This window comes from Stegostoma tigrinum, chromosome 10 (assembly GCF_030684315.1).
Source record: "Stegostoma tigrinum isolate sSteTig4 chromosome 10, sSteTig4.hap1, whole genome shotgun sequence".
NCBI classification, from domain to species: Eukaryota; Metazoa; Chordata; class Chondrichthyes; order Orectolobiformes; family Stegostomatidae; genus Stegostoma; species Stegostoma tigrinum.
In genome coordinates this window covers 64,561,819-64,584,877 of record NC_081363.1, presented here as the reverse complement: position 1 = coordinate 64,584,877, position 23,059 = coordinate 64,561,819, and the positions used below count along the sequence as shown (strand labels likewise).

The following is a 23,059-nucleotide window of genomic DNA, read 5'->3' as shown; positions in this document are numbered from 1 at the left end:
TGGTCTATTCCCACTTTTGTTGGTGACGGGGTTTTACATTTTTCTAAAATTCAGTCCTAGCCTTATAAACAAATTAATTAATAGGCTGTTTCAGAACTGAAAGATCATAAGTCTACAATGACTGTAGCATTTCAGCATTAACTTAGTATACAGGATATAAATCACGCTTGTTTAAATCGTATTAGTGGAAACAGTGTTTGATTTCTCAATATTTATGTTTAATTTTTAAATGTACGAGCAACTATAAATTTGTAATTATTTTTAAGCAGAAATACATATTCTTGAATATTTAATGCTATATGTACGGGATCAGTGACGACTGGCTATATAAAATGAATTTTCATTCTGGGAAATTTCAGTCTGCAGTTGCATGTTAGCAGATGATTGCACAAGAAACCGTATTAGAATCATGTGCCTCAGGCGCATATATTTTTTGCAACAGTTGCTGCAATTTGTAATCTGCTTTTTACAAATGACGAAGCGAACTCTTTCAATTTATACGAGTAGCTATTGAAAGATATTGTGTGGGTCATTTTAAACAATCATATATTTTTACAGTATGTTGTTACAGTATCTGAAGTTTATTTAATCAGTGATGAAATAAGTTGGAATGGAAAAGCAAAGCTATGTGTATAATTTATTGTAACTGATTTTCTAAATTTCTTATTAGTTGGACTTTTGTAATTTATACCTTAATCTCATTGGTATTTGTGTAATCTTTAAACTTTGCCAAGCAAGTTATCTTCTGGAAAAGAAGAGATTGTACAGATACTATGAATAATTTTTAAGTTCTTAGCAAAGTGAACTTGGCTCAATGAAGCATGAGAACTGAGAGGCAGGGAACTAAAAACAGAATACTGTATAGTCAAGGACATTGTGTGATAGAGCTCTATTGCGTTTTTGCCAAATATACAACAATATTCTAAAGGGCTGTGGTGGAGCAGCTGTAGTGTTTCTGTCTCTGGACCAGAAGATTCAAATCCCATCTTTCTTAGACATGTATTAACAGATTGATTTAAAAATATCTACATTGTTTATCACATTTTGACAAACATTTCCACATGATAATCACACTTGCTGTCGTTCGTGAAACATTTTGCAAATGAGTGAGAGTTTAAAAAAAAACTTTGCATGAAGAAAGAATATTTCGATAAATTTAAACATGTGCAAGGAGGTAAATATTGTAAGTGGAGTTAATTGTACCATATCAATTCAGCACCAAATCAAACTCATATGTAATGGTGGTAAAGTTATAGCTCTCAGTATATTTAGCAATACCTCTTTGAATTTATCTGAATCACATTGTAACCTGAGAAAACTTCACAATTTGTGAATTAACTTAATGTAAAATTAAGGAGGGTAAATTGTCAATTTAAAAAAGGACTGAAAGCCCACAAAAAAGCTCCCGTAAAGCAAAAATGAGCAGTGGGAGTGATTCAAAGGAGATGGAACAAAAATGTTTAAAATTGAGAAAGAGGAAATCTTATTTGAAAAGAAAATTCAATCTCTGGTTGCTTGAATTTCTTTCTGCTGACTGCTAAATAATACAGAAGACCAATTAACTTCAAAGATGAACTTGCACACTTGAAACATTACTTATCGCGAACTTCGTTTTGTAAAATTTCAGGTTTGGACTGAGTATTAAGTTGAAACATGACAGTTGATTTTTCTGGTGACGAGTGTCTAAAAGTGTTCAATCTAAAGTTGACAGAATTCTGATAAACCAGATTAACATCATATGGAACATGAAATACTCCCAAAATGTTTTACACATTGCAGCAAGTTAATTATTTTCAAGCATTGTTCTCATTTCTAAACACTGAGTCATCTGTTACTGTCAATCTCCAGGCATTGAATCAGCTGTTTGAGAAGATCATGGCTCTGGACATTGATGAGCGTCACCTTCTACGTCTGGGTCACGGAGAGGAGGAGTTGGAGACTGAAAAGGATTTTAGCAGGTGAGCAACTGGAAGGAATATGTAATAATAGAATGCAGAAAATGAAAACTGGAACCTGTAAGACATTTTCCAATCAACATGTTCCGAGATGTTATTCCAGACCTCTGGAGCGGGTGAGGCTTGAGCCTCTATTTCTGACTCAGAGGTAGGCACACTACCATTGCACCATAAGTGGAACAAGTTATAATCTTGGCACATTGATACTGTATATTCATTAATTGTGTTCACTAATTCTGTGTATGAAGGATCTGAACAAAAGTCATGTCTGTATATTTGCACAAGTATGCAATAAAGACTACACAAAAGCTTTTTCTTCACTCATTGTCTAATTTTTGAAAAATGTCTTTCAAAGTTACTTTGTGTGTGTGTAGGAAGGCAAATTTTCTTTTGCAGCCCTCACTGAAGCCGTTCCTGTGCAATCCAAATTAAAATTGTTATGTGTTCCCCCAGACTTTAATTTATATTGTGGATTCAAATGCCTCTTAATGCTCCTTGTTATCATTTTCATTTAAGTGTTTTTAAAAAAAATTTCCATTTCTTTCATGAGATAGCTAGAACTGCAGATGCTGAATGTCAGAGTCAATTCAGTGTAGAGCTGGAAGAACACAGCAGGCCAGGCTGCGTCAGAGGAGCAGGAAAGCCAACATTTTGGGTTGGGACCTAAAATGACCTGCTCTGTTTCTCCAGCTCCACACTGTATTGACTTCCATTTCTATTATGTCTGTTCTAGTGTATAAAAAGGACATGATAGACAGTATTGTTTACCCCTTCATGGAATGGTGTTTTTAAGTCATTTATTATATATGGATAAAAAACTGGCTAGGCAACAGGAGACAGAGAGTAGTAGTAGAAGGGAGTTTCTCAAATTGGAGACCTGGTGTTCTACAGGGATCTGTGCTGGGACCACTGTTGTTTGTGATATACTTAAATTATTTGGATTAAGTTGTAGGTGGTCTGATCAGCAAGTTTGCAGATGACACTAAGATTGGTGGAGTAGCAGATAGTGAAGGGGACTGTCGGAGATTACAGCAGAATATAGATAGATTGGAGAGTTGGGCAGATAAATGGCAGATGGAGTTCAATCCGGGCAAATGCGAGTGGATGCATTTTGGAAGATGTAATTCAAGGGCGAACTATACAGTAAATGGAAAAGTCCTAGGGAAAATTGATGAACAGAGAGATCTGGGTATTCAGGTCCATTGTTCCCTGAAGGTGGCAACGCAGGCAAATAGGGTGGTCAAGAAGGCATACGGCATGCTTTCCTTCATCGGACAGGTAATGGAGTACAAGAGTTGGCAGGTCATGTTACAGTTGTATAGGACTTTGGTTCGGCCACATTTAGAGTACTGCGTACGGTTCTGGTCGCCACATTACCTAAAGGATGTGGATGCTTTGGAGAGGGTGCAGAGGAGGTTCACCAGGATGTTGCCTGGTATGGAGGGTGCTAGCTATGAAGAGAGGTTGAGTAGATTAGGATTATTGTTTTTTTTAGATTCCCTATAGTGTGGAAACAGGCCCTTCGGCCCAACAAATCCATACTACCCCTTGAAGAATCTCACCCAGACCCATCCCCCTATACCCCACATACCCCTGAACACTACGGGCAATTTAGCATGGCTAATCCACCTAGCTTGCACCTAGAAAGACGGAGATTGAGGGGGGACCTGGTTGAGGTCTACAAAATCATGAGGGGTATAGACAGGGTGGATAGCAAGAAGCTTTTTCCCAGCGTGGGGGACTCAATTACTAGGGGTCATGAGTTCAAAGTGAGAGGAGGAAAGTTTTTAAGGGAGATATGCGTGGAAAGTTCTTTACGTAGAGGGTGGTGGGTGCCTGGAACGCAGTAGACGCAGACACATCAGCGACTTTTAAGATATATCTGGACAGGTACGTGGATGGGCGGGGAGCAAATGGACACAAACCCTTAGAAAATAGATGACAGGTGAGACAAAGGATCTCGATTGGCGCAGGCTTGGAGGGACGAAGGGCCTGTTCTTGTGCCGTAATTTTCTTTGTTATTGTAAGTCACCTTTTAAATAGTACCAGTGTCATGCTGAGTTGCTGGAACTTCTGCGAATTTACATTTTCAACTTTGTTTTGCTCCAAGATGAAAGGCTGAATAGGCTGGGGCTATTTTCCCTGGACCTTCGGAGGCTGGGTGGAGTGAATAGTCAAGATCCTTTTTCTCAGTGTAGGAAAGCGCACAACTAGAGGGTATAGGTTTAAATTGAGAGGGAAAAGATTTAGAAAGGACCTAAGAGTAACTTTTTCACACAGCGGTAGTACATGTATGGAATGAGCTGCCAGAGGGAAAGGTGGAGGCTGGTACAAATACAACATTTTAAAAGCTATCTGGATAGGTATGTGAATAGGAAGAGTTTAGAGGGGTGTGAGCCAATTGCTGGCAAATGGGACTAGATTAATTTAGAATATCTGGTTGGCATGGACGAGTTGGACCAAATGGTCTGTCTCCACGCTGTACATTTCTGTGACTGTATCCGTGATGTGTTTGATACTTCTGATTGTAGACCTGAGTTACATCTTCAACTGTACGTGATTGATGAATGGGTCTCATGGGCTACTCCCTGTCAAAATGAAAGATATGCACACGCATCATATCTATAGAAATATGTTGCGATGTAGTTCAAGTTTTCCATCATTGTAAATCAATAACCTTGTTAATATCATATCACATAGCAATATATACAAGCGACTATGAGCATCAACACAAAAATCTACTTCTTTTATATTCAAAACATTACACCTGTAGATTTTGCAAGCAAGTATGACACTTAATTGCACATGCATTTAAGCATTTAAAAAAAAACTACGTTCTGAAATTTGCAGTTTGCAAATTTGCCTCCTTACACGAATTAAACATTGTTTTTAATTTAACAATGTAACCCAAATACCCCTGCACAATATTGTGTTTTAGTGGTAGATTAATCCTCTCTACGTGAAACAGTGCAACATGCAACTTTGTGACTAGCCCAGTGGAACAATGTCTTTATGAACTAACTGACAAGAAAACTGACTTGAAACTCAACACCTTGCTGTATTCATTAAATTTGTTAGTAGATTTAACTACTTCATGCATTATCTATTTATATAAAATTTCATTTCACAAAGACTGAGTGATGCATTGAGTTAGATTCTGGCCTGCTGCTCCTGGGGCCTGGGTTGAAATTGAGTATGGATTATTGGGATGAATCTTTCTATATATGAAATTAGTTTTTTCAAAATAAAATTTCGCTTTTCACCATGGTCCCCTAATAAGGCACTAAGTTCCCATTCTTTGTAGCTGCTGTGGGCACAAAGCAAATGTCACTCTTATTAAGGGGTGTAGTGCTGACTGTGAAGTTGAATCATATTGGGCAGCACATCTAAGCTGTCCTTAATGTGGAAATATTTGATACTGATGCTTTAAGCATAAAAATTATGGGCTAGGAAAAAGAATTTCAAATAAAATTTAGTTTACTTAGTTTTGTTGATTGTAACAAAAACATTTTCATACTCACTTGTAATTTCTTTAACAAGTGCTTCAAAGCATCTCACAGACTTAATTTCTTTGCAGTGACTATTATGAAAACAAATGTTGCAGCCATTTTATAGCAATATTTCACAAGTAGTGACAAAATGAATTTCCAACTGTTACATTTTGGACATTCAACCTTGTCCATATGACATTAGAAAAATCTAGAAACACAGACAAATGAACACACAACTCAGTTTATTGCACGTATGCAGAGTTCTACATTGAATAAGTTGGTAAACTAATATATCATACAAGATCTTAGTACTTGAAGATATGGGAAACCAAATGGAATACAATATATACAACAATAACCAAATTATTTGGGGTGGTAGTGGTTGAGGGAAGAATGCTGGCTAAGACACATGGAGAGTACTTTTGCTTTGAAAAGTGCCAAGGATCTTTACCGTTTGTCTGTTTGTATAACTAGCAGGCAGCTAAAGTAGCCTGTTTAATTTCTCATCTGAAAGATGGTGCCTGCAACAATGTAGTATTTCCTCAGTCACACGCTTGATGGTCAATCTAGGTTATATGCCAAAATTGTAGGATGAGATTTATGTCTATAGTCAAGAGTGAGACATATACAGCCAAGTTATGTATTAATAAGAATATGTATCTGGATATGTAGAAAAATATTACTTTTGCATAATGGCTGTGATCTTTGTGCTGAAGAATTAATTCGTTTCTGACTTTAAGAATCTGTTTATATTTTTGTATTTTCCATTCTCAAATTAACTAATTACAATTAAATATGTAATGCTTAAGATGTGACAAATTTCACAGTCTAATCATGCATTGTAATATGGTACAAATATTTCCACATGCATATGCAATATTGGAAATATAAGTATATAAGATTTTAATTTGTGAACCAAATAACATTTAGGTACTACAACCTAGTTTGTTTGAAATTTGCTTTATAGGTATGGTCGGGTAAATTACGTGTTGGCTCGGAGACTCGAATTATTGCGTGAAGTGGGACGATTGCAGGAGAGTCTGGGAGTCCCTGGAGATGTTTCATATACTTGTGAAACAGCAGGGCATTTTTACCTGTATCAGGTGAGATGATTGCAGTATGGAAAATTAAATCAAATCTCAATGATCGGAAATGTGGGAAGATTTGAGCATTATTCTGTTTAATTGGTATTTGTGGCAATGATAGGTGACATCTTAAAAGTTATAGACCATGAAAGATATGAACAGGAATATAACCCCCAAGCCTGCTTCGTCATTCATCATTTCTTATGTCCTTTTTCCTGTAACCCTTGATTCCTCTGCTAATCCAGAATTAATCTATCTAATCTTCAAGGAGACACAAGGACTCTGCCCCCACAGCTGTCTGTGGAAAGGAGTTCTGAAGACACTCAACCTTCTGAGAGAAGAAATTCCTCCTCATCTCAGTCTTAAATTGGTGTCTCCATTATTCTGAGACTGTGTCGCTTTATCAGAAACTCTGCCGTCAGGGCAAATATCCTCTCAGCATTTGCCCTGTCAAGCCCCTTAAGAATCCTATGTTTCAAAGAGATCACCTTTCATTCTTCTAAACTCCAGTGAATAGAGCCCCAACTTATAAGCCTTTGACCATAAGACAATCCTTCCATATCACGCTGCTTACAGTACTCCAGATGTAGTCTCACCAGCACCTTGTACAGTTGCAGTAAGACTACTCCACCCATATACTCCAACCCCCTTGAAATAAGGGCTAACATTGCCCTGACCTTATTCATTTTTTCCTCTGGATTTAAGAGCAACTGTTGAAATTGCATTTGTTGCCATTTGCTTAGTGCGCTTCCGTTAGAAGGTGGTGATGGACTTCCCTTAAAGTCACGATCATCCTTATGCTGTTGTTACAATGATGTGCTTGTTGGACATTGCTTATTTTTGACTGATCAACCTGAAGAAACAGGAGGTTTGTAACTTAGGAAAACATCTAGGTGCTATCTTCTAGTGATCCTTAAAGTTCTGTTATTTACACCAGCAACTGTTGTACTGGTAGGAAGTGTGTTTAAGCAACTTTGGTGAGTTGTTACCATACATGCTGGTGATCATACCTGTTCCATCCATTCCATCTCCTCTCTCCACCCCTTTTGCTTCCCTTTTAAATCCCATTGGTCAAGCTTGGGGTAATTATTAATTCCAGCCACTTAGTGACACACTGCCTAGCTGCTCTATAATTTGTTTAGATTCATAAATGTTCCAAATAAGAATATTCTTTCTAATATTTGACTCAATATTATCATGTATGGCCTAAGGCTCAAGTTTATTGTGATCTAACTACGCAGGAGGACATCAGTGCATTTGTTTTCTCTCTTTCAGGTGATGTCACGTTGGGAAGAATATCTCAGCAAAGTAAAGACCAAATGTGGAAAGTCTGGTGATGTTACAACAGTGTCTGAGAATTTTCCATTCCATAAATACTTTGCAAATGCACCCCAGCCTATTTTTAAAGGTCAATCATATGAAGAAGATATGGAAATAGCTGAAGGTTGTTTCAGACACATCAATAAAATATTTACTCAGCTGGAGGTAGGCCACACTTGTAAGAATAGCCAAAAATCTTGTGCCTATTCCAACCTGATGAGTAAATAAGATGTCAGGATTTATTGCCTGATTTTTCAAAAATAATAGAAACATGGTTTTGTTTACTGCTTATAACCTTAACTCTAGCATTAGTTACAGAATGGGAAACATCGAAAGTGGACTCACCTCACACAATACAAAATGCCTGACCTTTATCTCTCGTGTCTGAGTTTTAGTTGTACTTGCAGGTTGTTACTGGTTATTTCTTAAGTACTCCATAATGTGTAAGTAAAATCATGGTTACAGTCCATGAAATCATAGTCATGCTCCTGGTTTTAGTTTGTAGTTAGCATACTGAGCTTACTTTAAAGTTATTAATTATATACCATTATAGATCCTAAAAACTAAAATACAAAGGCCTCCCTTTAAAAAATACAGCATTCACAGTGATGAAGATGGGAACATTTTTTTGTTGGTAAAGCCCATCATTTATTTGAAACAATCATTCATGGTATACTTTTAGATTTAATTAAAGTGGTTTTTACCAGTAATGAGATTGAACTAAAACAGTCTGACAATGAATATTCTTGCAGTGATCAGGAAAGATAAAACAAGGAAGAATGCTTAATAATTTGAAAGGAGATATAGCAAAGGAGCTTTGGCGATGATATCAAATCTTTCTTGTATTAAGAAATAAGAAATTTGATACCATTTTGTTAAATGTATCATTGACCATCAGATAGGAGGAATAATTTATCATGGATGATGTTTACAATCAACTTAAAGATACGAGTGTTGTACTTAGTGAAGAACTTTATCTTATTTCAAGATAGTTTTAAAAAAGATGGTGGCTTCTGGTCAAAACAAGAAGGCTTCTTTGAATGCATCTATCATTGTTTACATAATCAATCTTCTGTGCTGTCTTAGATCCAGTTCTGAGTGGCAAAGCAGAACTGGGTTTGGTGGATTTAATAATACTTGGAGCAGTTATGATCAAAACCCAATTGGGTTTACCTTGAAGAAAGAGAAGAACTAAAGGTTGTTGAACTGGGAATTTGCAAATTTCTATTGTAGCCCTAAGTTAACTGGTTTGAAAATGATGAATTAAAAACAGACAAATGGAAAAACAATATTTAATGCCATACGGATTAAGTTCCTTCCAGTTTAGAATAAAAGGAGTACAGTAAAGGTTCTGTGAATAAAAATAAAGACATTTAAAATAAATAATTTACATATTTGGAGCCTTACATTTCATGAGGATTCTCAAGCACTTGAGAGCCAGTGGCTTACTTTTGAATTACAGTTTTGTGAAGTCGCAAGCATAGCAACAAATACGCACACAGCAAAGTTTGACAAACAACAGTTGAAGTAAATGACTTTATTTTTAGTTTTGGTCTTTTTTTTGGATGAAATATATTGAACATGTCACCAGAAGTGCTCAAATATTGTAAGGGCCCAGTTTAATTGATAAGGCAGTCATCAGTTTGATATTTCATTCAAATGATAGCAACCCGAATGGGGTAACCCTGAAGTGTCAAGTTTTCCAAAATCCTAAGTAAGCAAGTTACTGAAAAGGACTTTTCATTGCGCTCCCTATGTCTATGCAGAAGGAAGGGCATAAGTTAAAGAACAGTCAGTGGAAAGAAACAGCATCTCTTGCCTGACTTAAAATAGTTGAAAGGTTTAAATACTTTTGTACTGGTTTTACGAAGGAATGTGGGAAATGATTATCTTATGGTAAATATGTAAGAACCTACATTAACTATCTCACTCTGTGCTGTTGGGAAAATTTATGTAGTTGTTAGCGAAGCCAAGACCAAAACATTTAAAGCGTAAGGGCATAAAATGGAAAGAAAGAAAATAAAATGGTGAGTATATAATGGCGAAAATAAAGTGGCATTTGGATAGATTCTTTTAGCAAGGTTTCTTTCTATGTTGCAGTGAAATAACCATTTAACGGATTAAAAATTTTCATATTTTGAAGCTTCACAAAGAAAAACTCAGTTTATTTAATTTGGCCAAAAGGACCATACGTCCCTTTTTATTTAGAAATTGGATATTACATGAATGTCTGTCATGCCTTACACTTTTCAGGGCATCTTCAATTGTGCATAAGTGGTCATAATCTACATACCTGAAATTTTAAACCCTTTTCAGTTTTAGAATAAGCTTCTTTTCTAACATTTAGTTATGGCTAATGTTCTGTGTGCTTTGTGCCTGTATCAAAAAAGTGGAATCAGAAAGTACAGAAGATTGACAACCATCAACTGCAATCATTATTGTCTGGATGAACCTAAGTCTAATTATTTTCAATGTATTGTTATTGGAATGTACAGCAATAGAATCAAATGCAAACCTTTGTGCATTTTTTACATTTTTTGATCATTTTTGCAGGAATTTCGAGCTTTTGAATTGCTGCGCAGTGGGCTGGACAGATCAAAATATTTACTAGTGAAAGAAGCAAAGATCATTGCCATGACATGTACTCATGCTGCTCTAAAACGACATGACCTAGTAGAGCTGGGGTTCAAGGTAAAAAGTAATTCAATCCTGTAACAGAATAATTGCTGGAACAGACTCAGGTATTTCAGAACAGTTTATCTCCTGATGCGTTGGAAGTTGATATTTTTCCAGCCTGATTCTTTCTTTGAACAAAGTAATGAAGAAGTAAAAACAAACACTTGACCCGGTATGTAGGGACACCTGTAGTTTAGACTGGAGGTTTTTCTTTATTTCACATGTGGGAAATGAGTGTCACTGGCTGGCTGGCATTTGTTGCCTGTCCCTAGTTGCCCTTGAGAAGGTGGCGCTGAGCTGCCGCCTTGAGCCACTGCAGCCCATGTGCTGTGGGGAGGGAATTCCAGGATTTTGACCCAGCGACAGTGAAGAAACGGTGATATATTTCCACGTCAGGATGGTGAATAGCTTGAAGGGTAACTGGCAGGTAGTAGTGTTCCCATCTATCTGTTGCCCTTGTAGTTGGAAGCAGGTTTGAAAGGTGCTGATCTTTGTTTAATTTATGCATTGTATTTTGCTGATGGTACATGCTGCTGTTACTAAGTGTTGATGGTGGAGAGAGTAGACACTTGTGGATGTGGTGCCAGTTCAGCAGGCTGCTTTGTCCTGGATGGATCAAGCTTGAGTGTGGTTAGAGATCCACCTCACAGTGGTGAGTTACTTACCACTGTTTTTCCAGCCTTTAGCCTGTTCTTGGAGCCGCTGTGTTAATGTGGTGAGTCCAGTTGAGTTTCTGGTCAATGGTGATGCCAAGGATGTTGATGTTGGAGGATTCCATGATGGCAACACCATTGAATGTCCAGAGGTAATGGTCAGATAGTCTGTTATTGGAGATGGTCACCATCTGACATTTGTGTTATTTGCCACTTGTCAGCCCAAGCCTGGATAATGTCTCAGTCTTGTTGCATTTGAAATTGTCTGCTTTAATATCTGAGGAATTGCGAATACTGAACATTGTGTGATTTCTCAGTGAACATCCCACTTCTGACCTCATGTTGAGGACAGGTCGTTGATGAAACAGTTCAAGATATTTCGTCGAGGACACTACCCTGAGTAACTGAGGAAGCTAAGTTGACTGACCTCCAACAACCACAACCATTTTCCTATGTGCCAAGTATGACTCTATGTGCCAGAGAACTTGCCCTCCAATACCTATTGATTCCAGTTTTGCTTGGGCTCATTAATGCCACACTCGCTGAATGCAATCTTGATGTCATGGGCTGTCATTCTCAGCCTACCTCTGGAATTCAGCTCTTTTGTCCATGTTTGAATCAAGGTATTTTGAAGCCAGGAGCTGAGTGCCCCTGGCGGGACCCAAACTGGGCATCACTAAGCAGGTGCTGCTTGGTAGCACTTTGCTGATGATCAAGAGTAGAATGATGGGATGGTAATTGGCCAGCTTGCTTTTTACGTACAGGATACGCCTAGGCGATTTTCCATATTGTCGGGTAGATGCCACTTCTGTAACAATACTGGAAGAGCTTGGCCAAGGAGGCAGCACATTCTAGAGCCTGTGTCTTCAGTACTGTTGCCAGAATTTTCTCAAGGTCCATACCTTCTCAGTGTGCAGTGCATCCCATTTTTTCTGTATATCATGTGGAGTGAATTGAATTGGCTAAAGACTGGTAACTGACACAGGGACCACTGGAGGAGGGTCGAGATTGATCATCCACTCAGCACTTCTGGCTGAAGAAGACAGCAAATGCGTCAGACTTATCTTTTGCACTTAGATGTTGCCTGTTCCATCATTGAGGATGAGTTTATTTGTGAAGCCTCTGCCTACCGGGAATTGTTTCGTTGTCCACCAACTTTCATGACTAGATACGGCAGGACTGCATATCTTAGATCTAATTATGTCAGTTGTGTGATTGCTTAGCTCTGTCTCCCACTTGATGCTTATGCAGTTTGGCATGCACAGAGTCCTGCTTGGTATCTTCAGCAGGTTGACACCTCATTTTCAGGTATGCCTAGTGCTGTTCCGAGCATGCCCTCTTGCACTCTCCATTGAACCAGGGTTGATTCCTTGGCTGGATGGTAATGGTTCAAAGTGGAATATGCCAGGCCATGCTGTTGTGCTGGATTACAATTCTGCTGCTGCTGTTAGCCCTCAGCGCCTCATGGAGGCTGAGCCTTAAGTTACTATATCTATTCAAAGTCTGTCTCATTTAGCACAGTTAATAGTACCACCGAACATGAAGGAGAGTTATTCTCAAGGTGAAGAGTGGACTTCATCTCCATAAAGACTATTCAGTGGTCTGACTGATACTGTCTTGGACAGCTCTGGAGCTGATATGGATGAGATCAGGTATGTTTTTCAGTTCTGTGAAAAGGTCATCCAACCTGAAGCTTTAACTCTGATTTCTCTCCACGGATGCTGCCAGACCTGCTAAGTTTTTTCCAGCAGTTTGTTTTGGTTTATGATTTACAGCATCTGTAGCTCTTTCAATTTTTCTTGTTGGTTCCCACTTGCTGCAGATCCATCTAGCAGCTTTGGCCTTTAGGACTCAACCACCTTGACGAGTAGTGCTGCTGCCAAGTTACTTTTGATGGTGGACATTGAAACTCCTGGTGCAAATTATGTTTGCTCCTTTGTCACCCTCTGTGCTTCCTGCAAGTGTTCAATATGGAGTACTGATTCATCAGCTGAGGAGTATGGTATGTGGTAATCAGTAGGAAGTGGTTTCCTTGTCCATGTTTAACCAGAAGCCAAGAGACCTTATAGGGTCCAGAATCAGTTCCAGGGCAAATTCCTCTCAACTCTATGTCACTGCCACCACTTCTGCTGCATCTGTCCTGCCAAGTGGGACAGGACGTATCCAGGAATGGTGATGGAGATGTCTGGGACATTGTGTCTGAGGTATGATTCTGTTACTGTGACTCTTGCGTGCTGTTGCTTGACACTGACGCATCAATACGTACTCTCATTGGTCGTTTTGTTTGGGTGGGAGGGAAGACCGGTTGCAATTTGATGTTTGAAGATACGAAAAGAAAACTATTATTATTATTATTATTATTATTATTTTGACAGTATGACAACATTCTGATGGAGGAAGCTGCACAGATTCTAGAGATTGAAACCTTTATTCCCCTCCTCCTACAAGTAAGCTTTCTATCATAAGTAGATAATTGCCACATTAGAGTCGTGATTGCTGGTATTGATATTCTGTGATAAGTAATATGGTCTCTTGTTCTTTTGGTTACCTTTTCCCATAAGTCAGCTCAAAATTATACACCTCATATCTGCGGCCCTCAAATTGAATTTACAGATATGTCACATTTAGGTAAACCTGACTCTAAATACGTGAGTGACAGTCATCCAAAGGTTGTAATGAATTTCATAGATGAAACTGAACTTAGTTCGAATGAGGCACTCACTGCTTACTATCTAACTGATTTAATTAAATTAACTAACAATATACAGAAGAAATTCTTGACACCCTGTCTTGAAGTAATGACTGAAATTGTAAAAATTGCTCACCGTTGCTAGCAGCATCTTTGAGACCAGGAAATCGTTTATGTGCTATTTGTTCTCCACAGAACCCTGAGGATGGCTTCAGTCGACTGAAGCGTTGGATAATGATCGGGGATCATCACCAGCTACCCCCTGTCATCAAGAACATGGCCTTCCAGAAATATTCCAACATGGAACAGTCTCTCTTCACACGATTTGTTCGTTTGGGTGTTCCAACAGTGGATCTTGATGCCCAGGGGAGAGCAAGAGCTAGGTAAAGCAAAAGAAAGAAAATATTTACTCTTACATAACACTTCTGTAACTTCAAGACTGAGATGTGATTAGCTCCTCTCTGTCTGTCTTTCTGTTAGTTTTAGGTTTAACATGAGAACTTCCCATCTAATACTTGAATGCCACCTCAAAATGTCTTGTGTTAATTTGAGGACAGAGGTGGGATTTAGTTTCATGTTCCCTTTTTAAAATGCACACCTCTGGCACTGCTATACTACTTCTGTTTTACATAATCTGCCTAAATGCTGAAGTCTTTGCAGAGGTGTTGAACCCATAACTCTCGATTTCAAGTAAAGATTGGCTATCGCTGAGCCAAGACTTATGAAAGTGACTGGAAAAAGAGGAAGCTGTATTGAAAAGGAATTTATTCATTTAAACATATCTACTGTTTTAAGTAATCTGCACTGTATTACTAACATTTACTCTTTTCTTTAAGTTTGTGCAATCTTTACAACTGGCGTTACAAGAAACTAGGCAACCTTCCCCACGTCCAGATCTTGCCTGAATTTTGTACTGCCAATGCCGGTTTAGTGTACGATTTCCAACTTATTAATGTGGAGGATTTCAATGGAATTGGAGAATCTGAGCCCAATCCATATTTTTACCAGGTAAATAATTGTGTTACATTCCCAATGTTTCAAATGTCTATAACCTGATTGACCTATATAGAAGACGGGTTATTGAAATATTTTGCATCCTGATGATTTTTGCACCGAAGCCCTTTTGGCATTCTATAAAGAATTTGGAAAATATTTGACTGATGGTTTTTACTTTGTATTGATTGCCCTTTTGAAATTAAAACTGTCACTCATCAAACCCTTGACAGAATCTGGCAGAGGCTGAATATTCAGTGGCCCTTTTTATGTACATGCGCTTGCTAGGGTACCCTGCCGAAAGAATCAGCATCTTAACAACATACAATGGTCAGAAGCATTTGATTCGTGATGTTGTCAATCAGCGTTGTGGCGGTAATCCTCTTATAGGACGACCAAGCAAGGTAAGATTTATTTTCAAATCTTGTAACACAGATCTCCTGATTTATTTCGAGGATAGTGACTTTTTGCAAGTTTTTTTATATAAAAGAAAATTACCAAATGTATAACATATGATGTAGTGCGTGTAGAGTTTGCGTAAGTCATTTGCTCATTGGCACTAATACCTTAATTTCAGTCATATTGCGCAGAGAAACACCAAGTGGAAGTGAACATTTTCTTTTGGTGTGTTGGGGGTTGGAGTGGGTGTATTTGTGTGCAGCTAGTTGTGTCAAACACGTCTCTGGCTGTTTGTATTAGAAGAACTAAAGTGAGAGCTGTGCAGAGGAAAGGAAATATTTCTTTAAGTGTCTGATGAAGCTAACCTGTCCTCTTCAAATTAATAACAACAAATTTGTGGACAAATTATTTTGTGATTGAAGACTGTGCAGTCATGCAATTTATGCAATCTGAATACATGGAACGAACAAAGACCAATCATCCTTTTAAAGCTTGAAAAAAACCCCAAAGAACAGCGGATGCTGTAAATCAGGAACAAAAACAGAAGTTGCTGGTAAAGCTCAGCAGGTCTGGCAGCATCTGTGAAGAGAAAATCAGAGTTAATGTTTTGGGTCCGATGGCCCTTCCTTAGAACAGTTCTGGAGTTTTGAGGAATGGTCAGTAGACCCAAAACATTAATTCTGATTTTTTTTCTTCACAGATTCTGCCAGATTTGCTGAGCTTTTCCAACAACTTCTGTTTTTGATCCGTTTGAAGCTGTTTGTTGAGATGAATCATGTCGATTTTGTTTTGTCATAGTCTGACTCATGAGGTCTGGAGTTACCAACTCTGAAGTATGTTTCAATGTGTGTTACTTATTTCTGTTATTGGATTTTATTGAAAATTAATTGACATACATCATATTAAGCCTTTACATGACCAGGGAATTGATTTCCCTTAATCTTGCTACCTTCTCCCAAGTTTTCTGTTCAAAAACGCAGAGATTTTTCTCCTTCTAGGTCACCACGGTGGACAGATTCCAGGGACAACAGAATGACTATATTATCCTCTCATTGGTACGAACTAAGGCTGTTGGACATCTAAGGTATAGTGTGTGACATGATTTCTGATCACTAATGAGCCACAAGATGAGTTGATAATGAATGATACCATTATAAAACTGATACAAATATTTACAAAATTGTTTAGGCATCCTGAAGTAAATCTTTTCAGTGATCTCATTGAAAGCATTTTGGTGGATTTAACTTCTAAAGCTATCATTTCTTCATATCCTCTAGTCATTAGCAGTGTTCCAGAGTCTCATCGATGTCTGGTATATCAGTTTCCAAAAAATGCCTGTGATACCAGGATGCAGTACACAATTTCATTCAATTACCAGGTTGCTATTCCTGCAATTCAATGTGGTGTCAAAAGAAATTAGAGATTGAAAGAAAAAATTTTTAAAAAATGATAAAACTGCAGTGTAAATTTGCGGAAGTATTGTAACATGTTGGGATCTTATTTTTCTTAAAGTCATCTTTAGAGAATCAAGAAGATGTTTAACTGTTAAATATCTGGAATGGAATCAAACTGATAACAATGTTATCCTAGCTTGCTATGCTGGCCTGTATTTTTAGCCTTTATAATTTTATGTCATGGAATTCACTTTCCAAGAATGGTTAATCTTCCCTTCACTTGGCAGTCACACAGATCAAAGAAATTCCAGTGGCAAAACTGATTGGGTTCAAGATTGGTTAACTCTATCAGTAATCTATGTAGAAGAGTAGTGACTAAATTTGTCTTAGAATGGAAGTATACCTATGGTAAGATAGTACTTCAGTAGCAAGTTATCAATCTGTATGAACATGATTTTCATCATAAATTGATGCCAAATGCCCATGAGCCAATACCATGTGCAACACTAGAACCCTGGATATAATTTAGAAAATGTTTCATTGACTTTAACACCTGAAAATTGAACCATACCAAGTCTAACTGAAATGACTGACTTGAGAAACAAAAGCTGCTAATCTGAAACTGTGTTTTATTGGTTGTTTGTGCTGTGCAAGGCATAGATATTGTTGGTGCTATTTAAAGTGAAAACCTTGTCTCTAATTTTAAATTTCATTTGTCATAACATAATTTAAATGACCCATTTATCATTAGAGATGCTGGTAAGTTGAGTTGGACAATCCAGTATCTTTCATCTTATTAAGGGATAAGTCCTAACAGCATATTGTGAACATTCTCATTATTCTGATGAGAATTTTTTCTTTCCATGTTTGTTAGGCTGTGGAATTCTCGTTGCTGGAGAGCAGTGAAGTCTGCATCATTAAATATTTAAAGTCTGACTTAGATTCTTGATTGACGAGGGAACCAAAGATTATTTAAGACAGACAGGAAAGTAAAATTAAGGTCACAATCAGCTTAGGGATAACCTGATTAACCAAATGCCGAGCTCGTGTTTGTAATTTGCATCTTCATAGACGTTTAGGAGCACAATATATTAAAATTGAAATTCAATTTATACTGAAAGCGTACATTGTCAATTTAAAAATTAGGTTAACATTTTTAAATATGATACAGTACATCGTTATGTGACTGACCTATTTCATCAATGCTGTATAGCCATGAATTGTCAGCTTGTAATTTGAAGTTTGCTGCCACCAGTTTTGAATTTATTTTGGGGCCAAAGCACCTTTGCTGAAATTATATTTATTAGAGGCATTTTAATTTATTTTAAACTGGGTAGGTTTAACAGCAGCAAACCTGCAATTATCAAGATATTAACCAAAGTCTTCCATCACAACCAGAGATGTTCGGCGATTAGTTGTTGCCATGTCAAGAGCCAGGCTTGGGCTTTACATCTTTGCAAGAGTATCGCTGTTCCAGAACTGCTTTGAGCTTACGCCAGCCTTTAATCAGCTAACAGCTCGACCCCTTCAGCTACACATTGTGCCATCTGAGTATCACCCAACAAACAGAAGGGTAATTTCTCCTAAATGATAAATGATTTTTCTGTGCAACATGGCTTTTACCTGTAGCTTTACAAATGTTCTACTGTAACCATTGGTCACATCTGATTTTTTTTTCAGAATGGTAATATTCCAACCCATTTGATGAGAGTTATCAAAAACATGCCTGAGATGGCAAACTTCGTTTATAATATGTATATGCAGATGATTCAGAATATGCACCAATACAGAAAGGTAAAGAGGTGTTTTTATTTCCCACTCCACTCTGTTTATGCAGCTGAATTCTGTGTGTCAGGTGAACAGTAGACTCTCAACTAGTTACAAGAGCTTCTTGTAAGAGTACTGTTGCAAATAGTTTAAGTGATTAGCCTGTTAATTTTCTTGTTCATCTACCTTTCTCATTTATGTGCTTGAAATGGCTTTAAACTAATTAGAGGAGGGGAAGGATATGGGAGAGAGAAAATGTAGGCTTAGAATGCAAATGAATGTGACAACATTACACTGCTATTATTTGGATAATGAAACCAAATGGGACAGGAATGAACAGTGTGTATAAATGTAGAATAATAGTAGTCAGTAGGATCAAAGGGGAGGGGAAAAGAGTAAAAAGGCAAAATTATTGGCTGTTTACTTGAATGCTCAGGGTATTTGGAATAAAATGAATTAACAGCACAAATAGAGGTTTGTATGTATGGTCTTGTGACGACGTTTCTGCAATGTCTACAAGGAGATCAAAGTTTTGAACTAAATATTCAGGGTTATGTGACTTTTCAAAAGGACAAGGAGGTAAGGGTGACAGGGTAACTTTGGTGGTACAGAATGGACTAAGTACAAAAGTAAGAAAGATCTTGGATTGGAAGATGTAGAACCATGTGGGTAAAGGAAAGAAAGGGGAAGAAGATACTGGTAGGAATAATCTATAGGCCCCTTAACAGTTGCTATATTGTACCACAGAATAAATCAGGATATAATAAGAGGAAGTAAAAAAGGTAGTGCATTAATCAGGGGTGACTTTTAATCTTCAGGTAGATTGGGAAAGTCAAATTGGCAGAGAGAATCTCAAGGAAGAATTCTGAGTTCAGGACAGTTTCCTAGGACAATATGTTGTGGATTTAACCCCGGATCAGGCTGTTTTGGATCTGGTGATGTGTAATGGGGCAGGTTTAAGAAAATATATCAGAATAAAAGACCCTTGGATTCTGGAAAATGATTTCCTGGTGGATTGGAAAATTGCCATTGTTACATGCTGATTCAGTTAGGGAAGAGACAAAAAAAAAGGTAACTATAGAGGCCAGATAGCATATCTGTCCGACACTGCTGGGGGGAGAAAATCTAGAGTCTAGTATAAAGAATGTAAGGAGCATTTGGAAATACGCTGTAATCAAGCAGAATCAGCATGGCTTCATGAAGGGAAGATAGTGTCTGAAAGATTTCTTAGAACTTCTTGAGGTGGTAACTGGCAGGATAGATAAAAGCCAAATGATAGAGAGAATATTTTTGGATTTCCAGGAGACGCTTGATAAGGACATTAGTGAACCAGATGGATTTTCTGACAATTGATAGTTGATTCAAGGTCATTGTTAGATGCTAATTCCAGATTTTTTTTACATTGAATTCAAATTCCACCATCTGCCATGGTGGGATTCAAATCCAGGTCCCCACAACATTACTTGGCAATCATAAAAGCTGCACCACAAGAGGCATTTAGGTTTGAGAAAAACTTCAAGTGCATCTTACTGGATAAAAATTGCACTTTCCAATTAACTGTCAAACTTTATTGAACAATTCTGTGAAATATATTGTGCTTCACTGCTAAAGGCACTAAAATAAATCAAGTTGGTAAGTCATCCGTCTCAAGGGCTATCTACAACATAAATACAAATGAGGCAGATTGATAAGATAGCCGGTATTCTGTCCATAGTATTTTTGTTTGTCCCATGACGTCGGGAAGCAATTTGTAATTTCACCATTTTTTCCCTTTTCTGCACAGATGATTTCTTCATTTAACTAATACGAAAAAAAATCTGACATCTTGCCACACAAGATCTCTTTATGCAATGATTTTCCAGCTTGCCTCATTTGTACTGCAATATATAAATGAAAATAACTGTGCTAGGAAGTGAAAGCTTAATTTTTCAAATGTTAAATGCAGATTCTCACTGTATCGTCCCGTATTCAGGAGTAGTAAGGGTTTACAAGTCACATTTGAAAAATTCGAGTCACTTAATGAGTATGATGTTAACATTTCTAAATGTGGATTTGTACATTTAAAAGCTTGGAGATTGTTTTCTGTCATAATGGTTGTTACATCTTATGTTCCCACAGTTGCTTGATGTTCCTTTGATATTAACAGAGCCAATGCATAGGACATACATCATTTGCAGTTTTTGTGTTAGTACAGATATTCACTATGTACTTTTTTTTTAATGTCTGCAGCAGTTACTTCCACCACCAGTGCCCCAGTCAATTAAAGAACCAGCTCCTGTTCCAGATATTGACAATGTAGAAGAAACAGAGGAATCAGTCCCTGAGAATAAAGATGAAGAGACTACAGAGGAGGACTTTAAGCAAATGCCTGAGCATCCTGGCAGGGACAGTGATAGTGAGGGCAGTGGAACTGAAGAAGACAAAGAAAGCTGATGGTTCCTTGCACCAAAAATGATAAAGGTTCAAATGAATGGCCATCTAGAAGTTGGACATCTCATTTTGTAACTTGCCAGACTCTTTATATAGAACATTATTCAGTATTCTCAAGTGTTGTCACAGTTTCAGTTGTAATTTTGAGATTTTGAACAATCTATTTTGTAACTTCAAAGATGTTTTAATAAATTTTCTGAGAAAAAAATCAGTGAGCATATCTATAACAATCAGCAGCTTTTGATTTGCTGTCTTGGTAGACTGTTGGTAGTGGTGACGGAGTATAAAAAGGAATAGAAGGTAAGGGGAACAAAACAATATAATTATCCTGATTTTGACTTTAATTTCTGGATAATGGTAACTCCCAAGAAGTTGATAATAATGCACATTCAGTGATGAAAATGTCATTGAATCCCAAGAGGAGAGGGTTGGAATTTTTCTTGCTGGAGGTTGTCGCTGCCTAGTACGTGTGTGGTGTAAATATTATTTGTTTTGTATTCCACAGCAAATAAACCACTTCCTGATTGTCCAAAGCCTGTCCACCATCTGCAAGGTATGAATCAAGAATGTGATGTTGTACTTTCCGTGCTCTTGGATAAGCGCAGCTCCAAAAACACACAAGAAATTTGGCACTTCTTGATCCACAGCCCATTCAAATCAAATATTTAATGACTCCGCCACTGATACACAGTGCTGCAAATATGTACCATCTATGAAATGCAGTGCAGGAATTCACCAAAGTTTATTTGACAGCACTTTGCGATTACATGGTCTCTGCAACATAGAAGGCAAGGGCAGCAGATACATGTAAACACCACCACCTGCAATTCCCCTCTGGTCACATACCATTCTGACTTGGTACAATATCACCAATTCTTTATTGTTTCTAGTTTAAAATCCAGGAAATAACTCACTGCCTAACAGTGCTACTGTAATACTCGGTGGCTCACCACCGCCTTTTCAAGAACAGTTAAGATGTGAGTTAGTAAGTGCTGGCTTTGTAAATGATGCCTGCATCCTTGGTTGAATAAAATGACAAAGCAGGTAAGTCTTGCAGTATAAGAGATAATGATAATGGTATAATGCAGTATAGTCCAGTAGAGATGTGGAAAAATTCGGGAATTGAAACCAAACTTTAATTTTCATCAATAGCAATGAAACTAAGGTTGGGGATTGGTAGAGAGCTAAGGTAACCTCAAGCCACGATGTATCTTGGAGTTTGTGCTAAAAATGCATTTAAAGTGAGGGATTTGGGAAAGAAGTTCCAAAGATGGCATCAAATGCCTAGATTCTTTTCCTCAGACAGCAGTGGAGGAAGGGTCATTGAATATTTTTAGATTACATTAGATAGATTTTTGTTTGACAAGATTGACAAATTTGTTAAAACCCCTTTAAATTTTCAAAGGCTATTGGATACAAAGATAAGTAGGAGTCACAGTCAAATCAGCCATGATGTTATTACATGGCCAAGCTGACTCGAGTCGCCTAATGGTCTATTCCTACTTCTAACTTGAGGAGGGAGGTGTGCATAAAGGAGTTTCTAAAGGTGCCGAAAGCATAAGAGCTATCTGGAGACTCTCCTACATGCAATGCTGGGATCCTATTGTTCACTGCCACCATATGCTGCTGATGAGCAGAAAACAGCAGTCCTGAAGACCAACTTCTTCAGCACTGAGGCTTTGTACCAGGCGGACAGACCTTGAATAGCCTGATTGGTGAGGCCCAATTTTCAATGATGCAAACAGCAACAGCTGCTCAAGGAGAAAAAGTCACCTAATCCCCAAGACACTGAGCAAAATCCAGAACCTAGCTCCCACATCTCTTAATTTTGATCGAGAGTCACGAGAGCTATGCCCAAGACAGTAGGGTTTGTACACACTTGAGGCAGGAGTTCCCTCTTTTATGTGGAATTCATTTTCTACACTCACACCCACAGATTTACTTCAGACAGCGAACATAAATAGTTTTAGCACTTCTCACAGTTACTGCTGTTGTTTATGCTGCTGCTCCAAAACGGCGTTATTTTCTTTTTAAAAAAATCATTTTTGATATTGTTGCTCTTGGTAATGTTATAAGAAACTGTTTTGAGATGTTTTCCTGTTTTTAAAGAGACTAATTGTCAATATGCATTTAAAAGTGCTGTTACATCACTACAATTCAATGTATTCCTGCAGCTTAACATGGGAACTATTTTGTCGTAGTAAGTA

The 23,059-nt window shown here is 37.7% G+C and overlaps 1 protein-coding gene across 7 annotated transcripts in view; it reads left to right on the top strand.

Annotated features, from left to right (window-relative positions):
- Positions 1 to 21,385, top strand: part of aqr (aquarius intron-binding spliceosomal factor) — a 75,502-nt gene extending 54,117 nt beyond the window's left edge. For all 7 annotated transcript variants that reach the window (XM_048537386.2, XM_048537385.1, XM_048537384.1 and 4 more), the window contains 12 exons: positions 1,849 to 1,958; positions 6,414 to 6,549; positions 7,807 to 8,016; positions 10,405 to 10,542; positions 13,556 to 13,627; positions 14,065 to 14,252; positions 14,706 to 14,877; positions 15,096 to 15,266; positions 16,260 to 16,345; positions 18,054 to 18,228; positions 18,336 to 18,449; positions 20,652 to 21,385. In XM_048537386.2, the coding sequence (XP_048393343.1) occupies positions 1,849 to 1,958; positions 6,414 to 6,549; positions 7,807 to 8,016; positions 10,405 to 10,542; positions 13,556 to 13,627; positions 14,065 to 14,252; positions 14,706 to 14,877; positions 15,096 to 15,266; positions 16,260 to 16,345; positions 18,054 to 18,228; positions 18,336 to 18,449; positions 20,652 to 20,855 (1,776 nt within the window). In that variant the 3' untranslated portion in view covers positions 20,856 to 21,385. The remainder of the gene's footprint in view (positions 1 to 1,848; positions 1,959 to 6,413; positions 6,550 to 7,806; positions 8,017 to 10,404; positions 10,543 to 13,555; positions 13,628 to 14,064; positions 14,253 to 14,705; positions 14,878 to 15,095; positions 15,267 to 16,259; positions 16,346 to 18,053; positions 18,229 to 18,335; positions 18,450 to 20,651) is intronic.
- Positions 21,386 to 23,059: the final 1,674 nt, after the last annotated feature.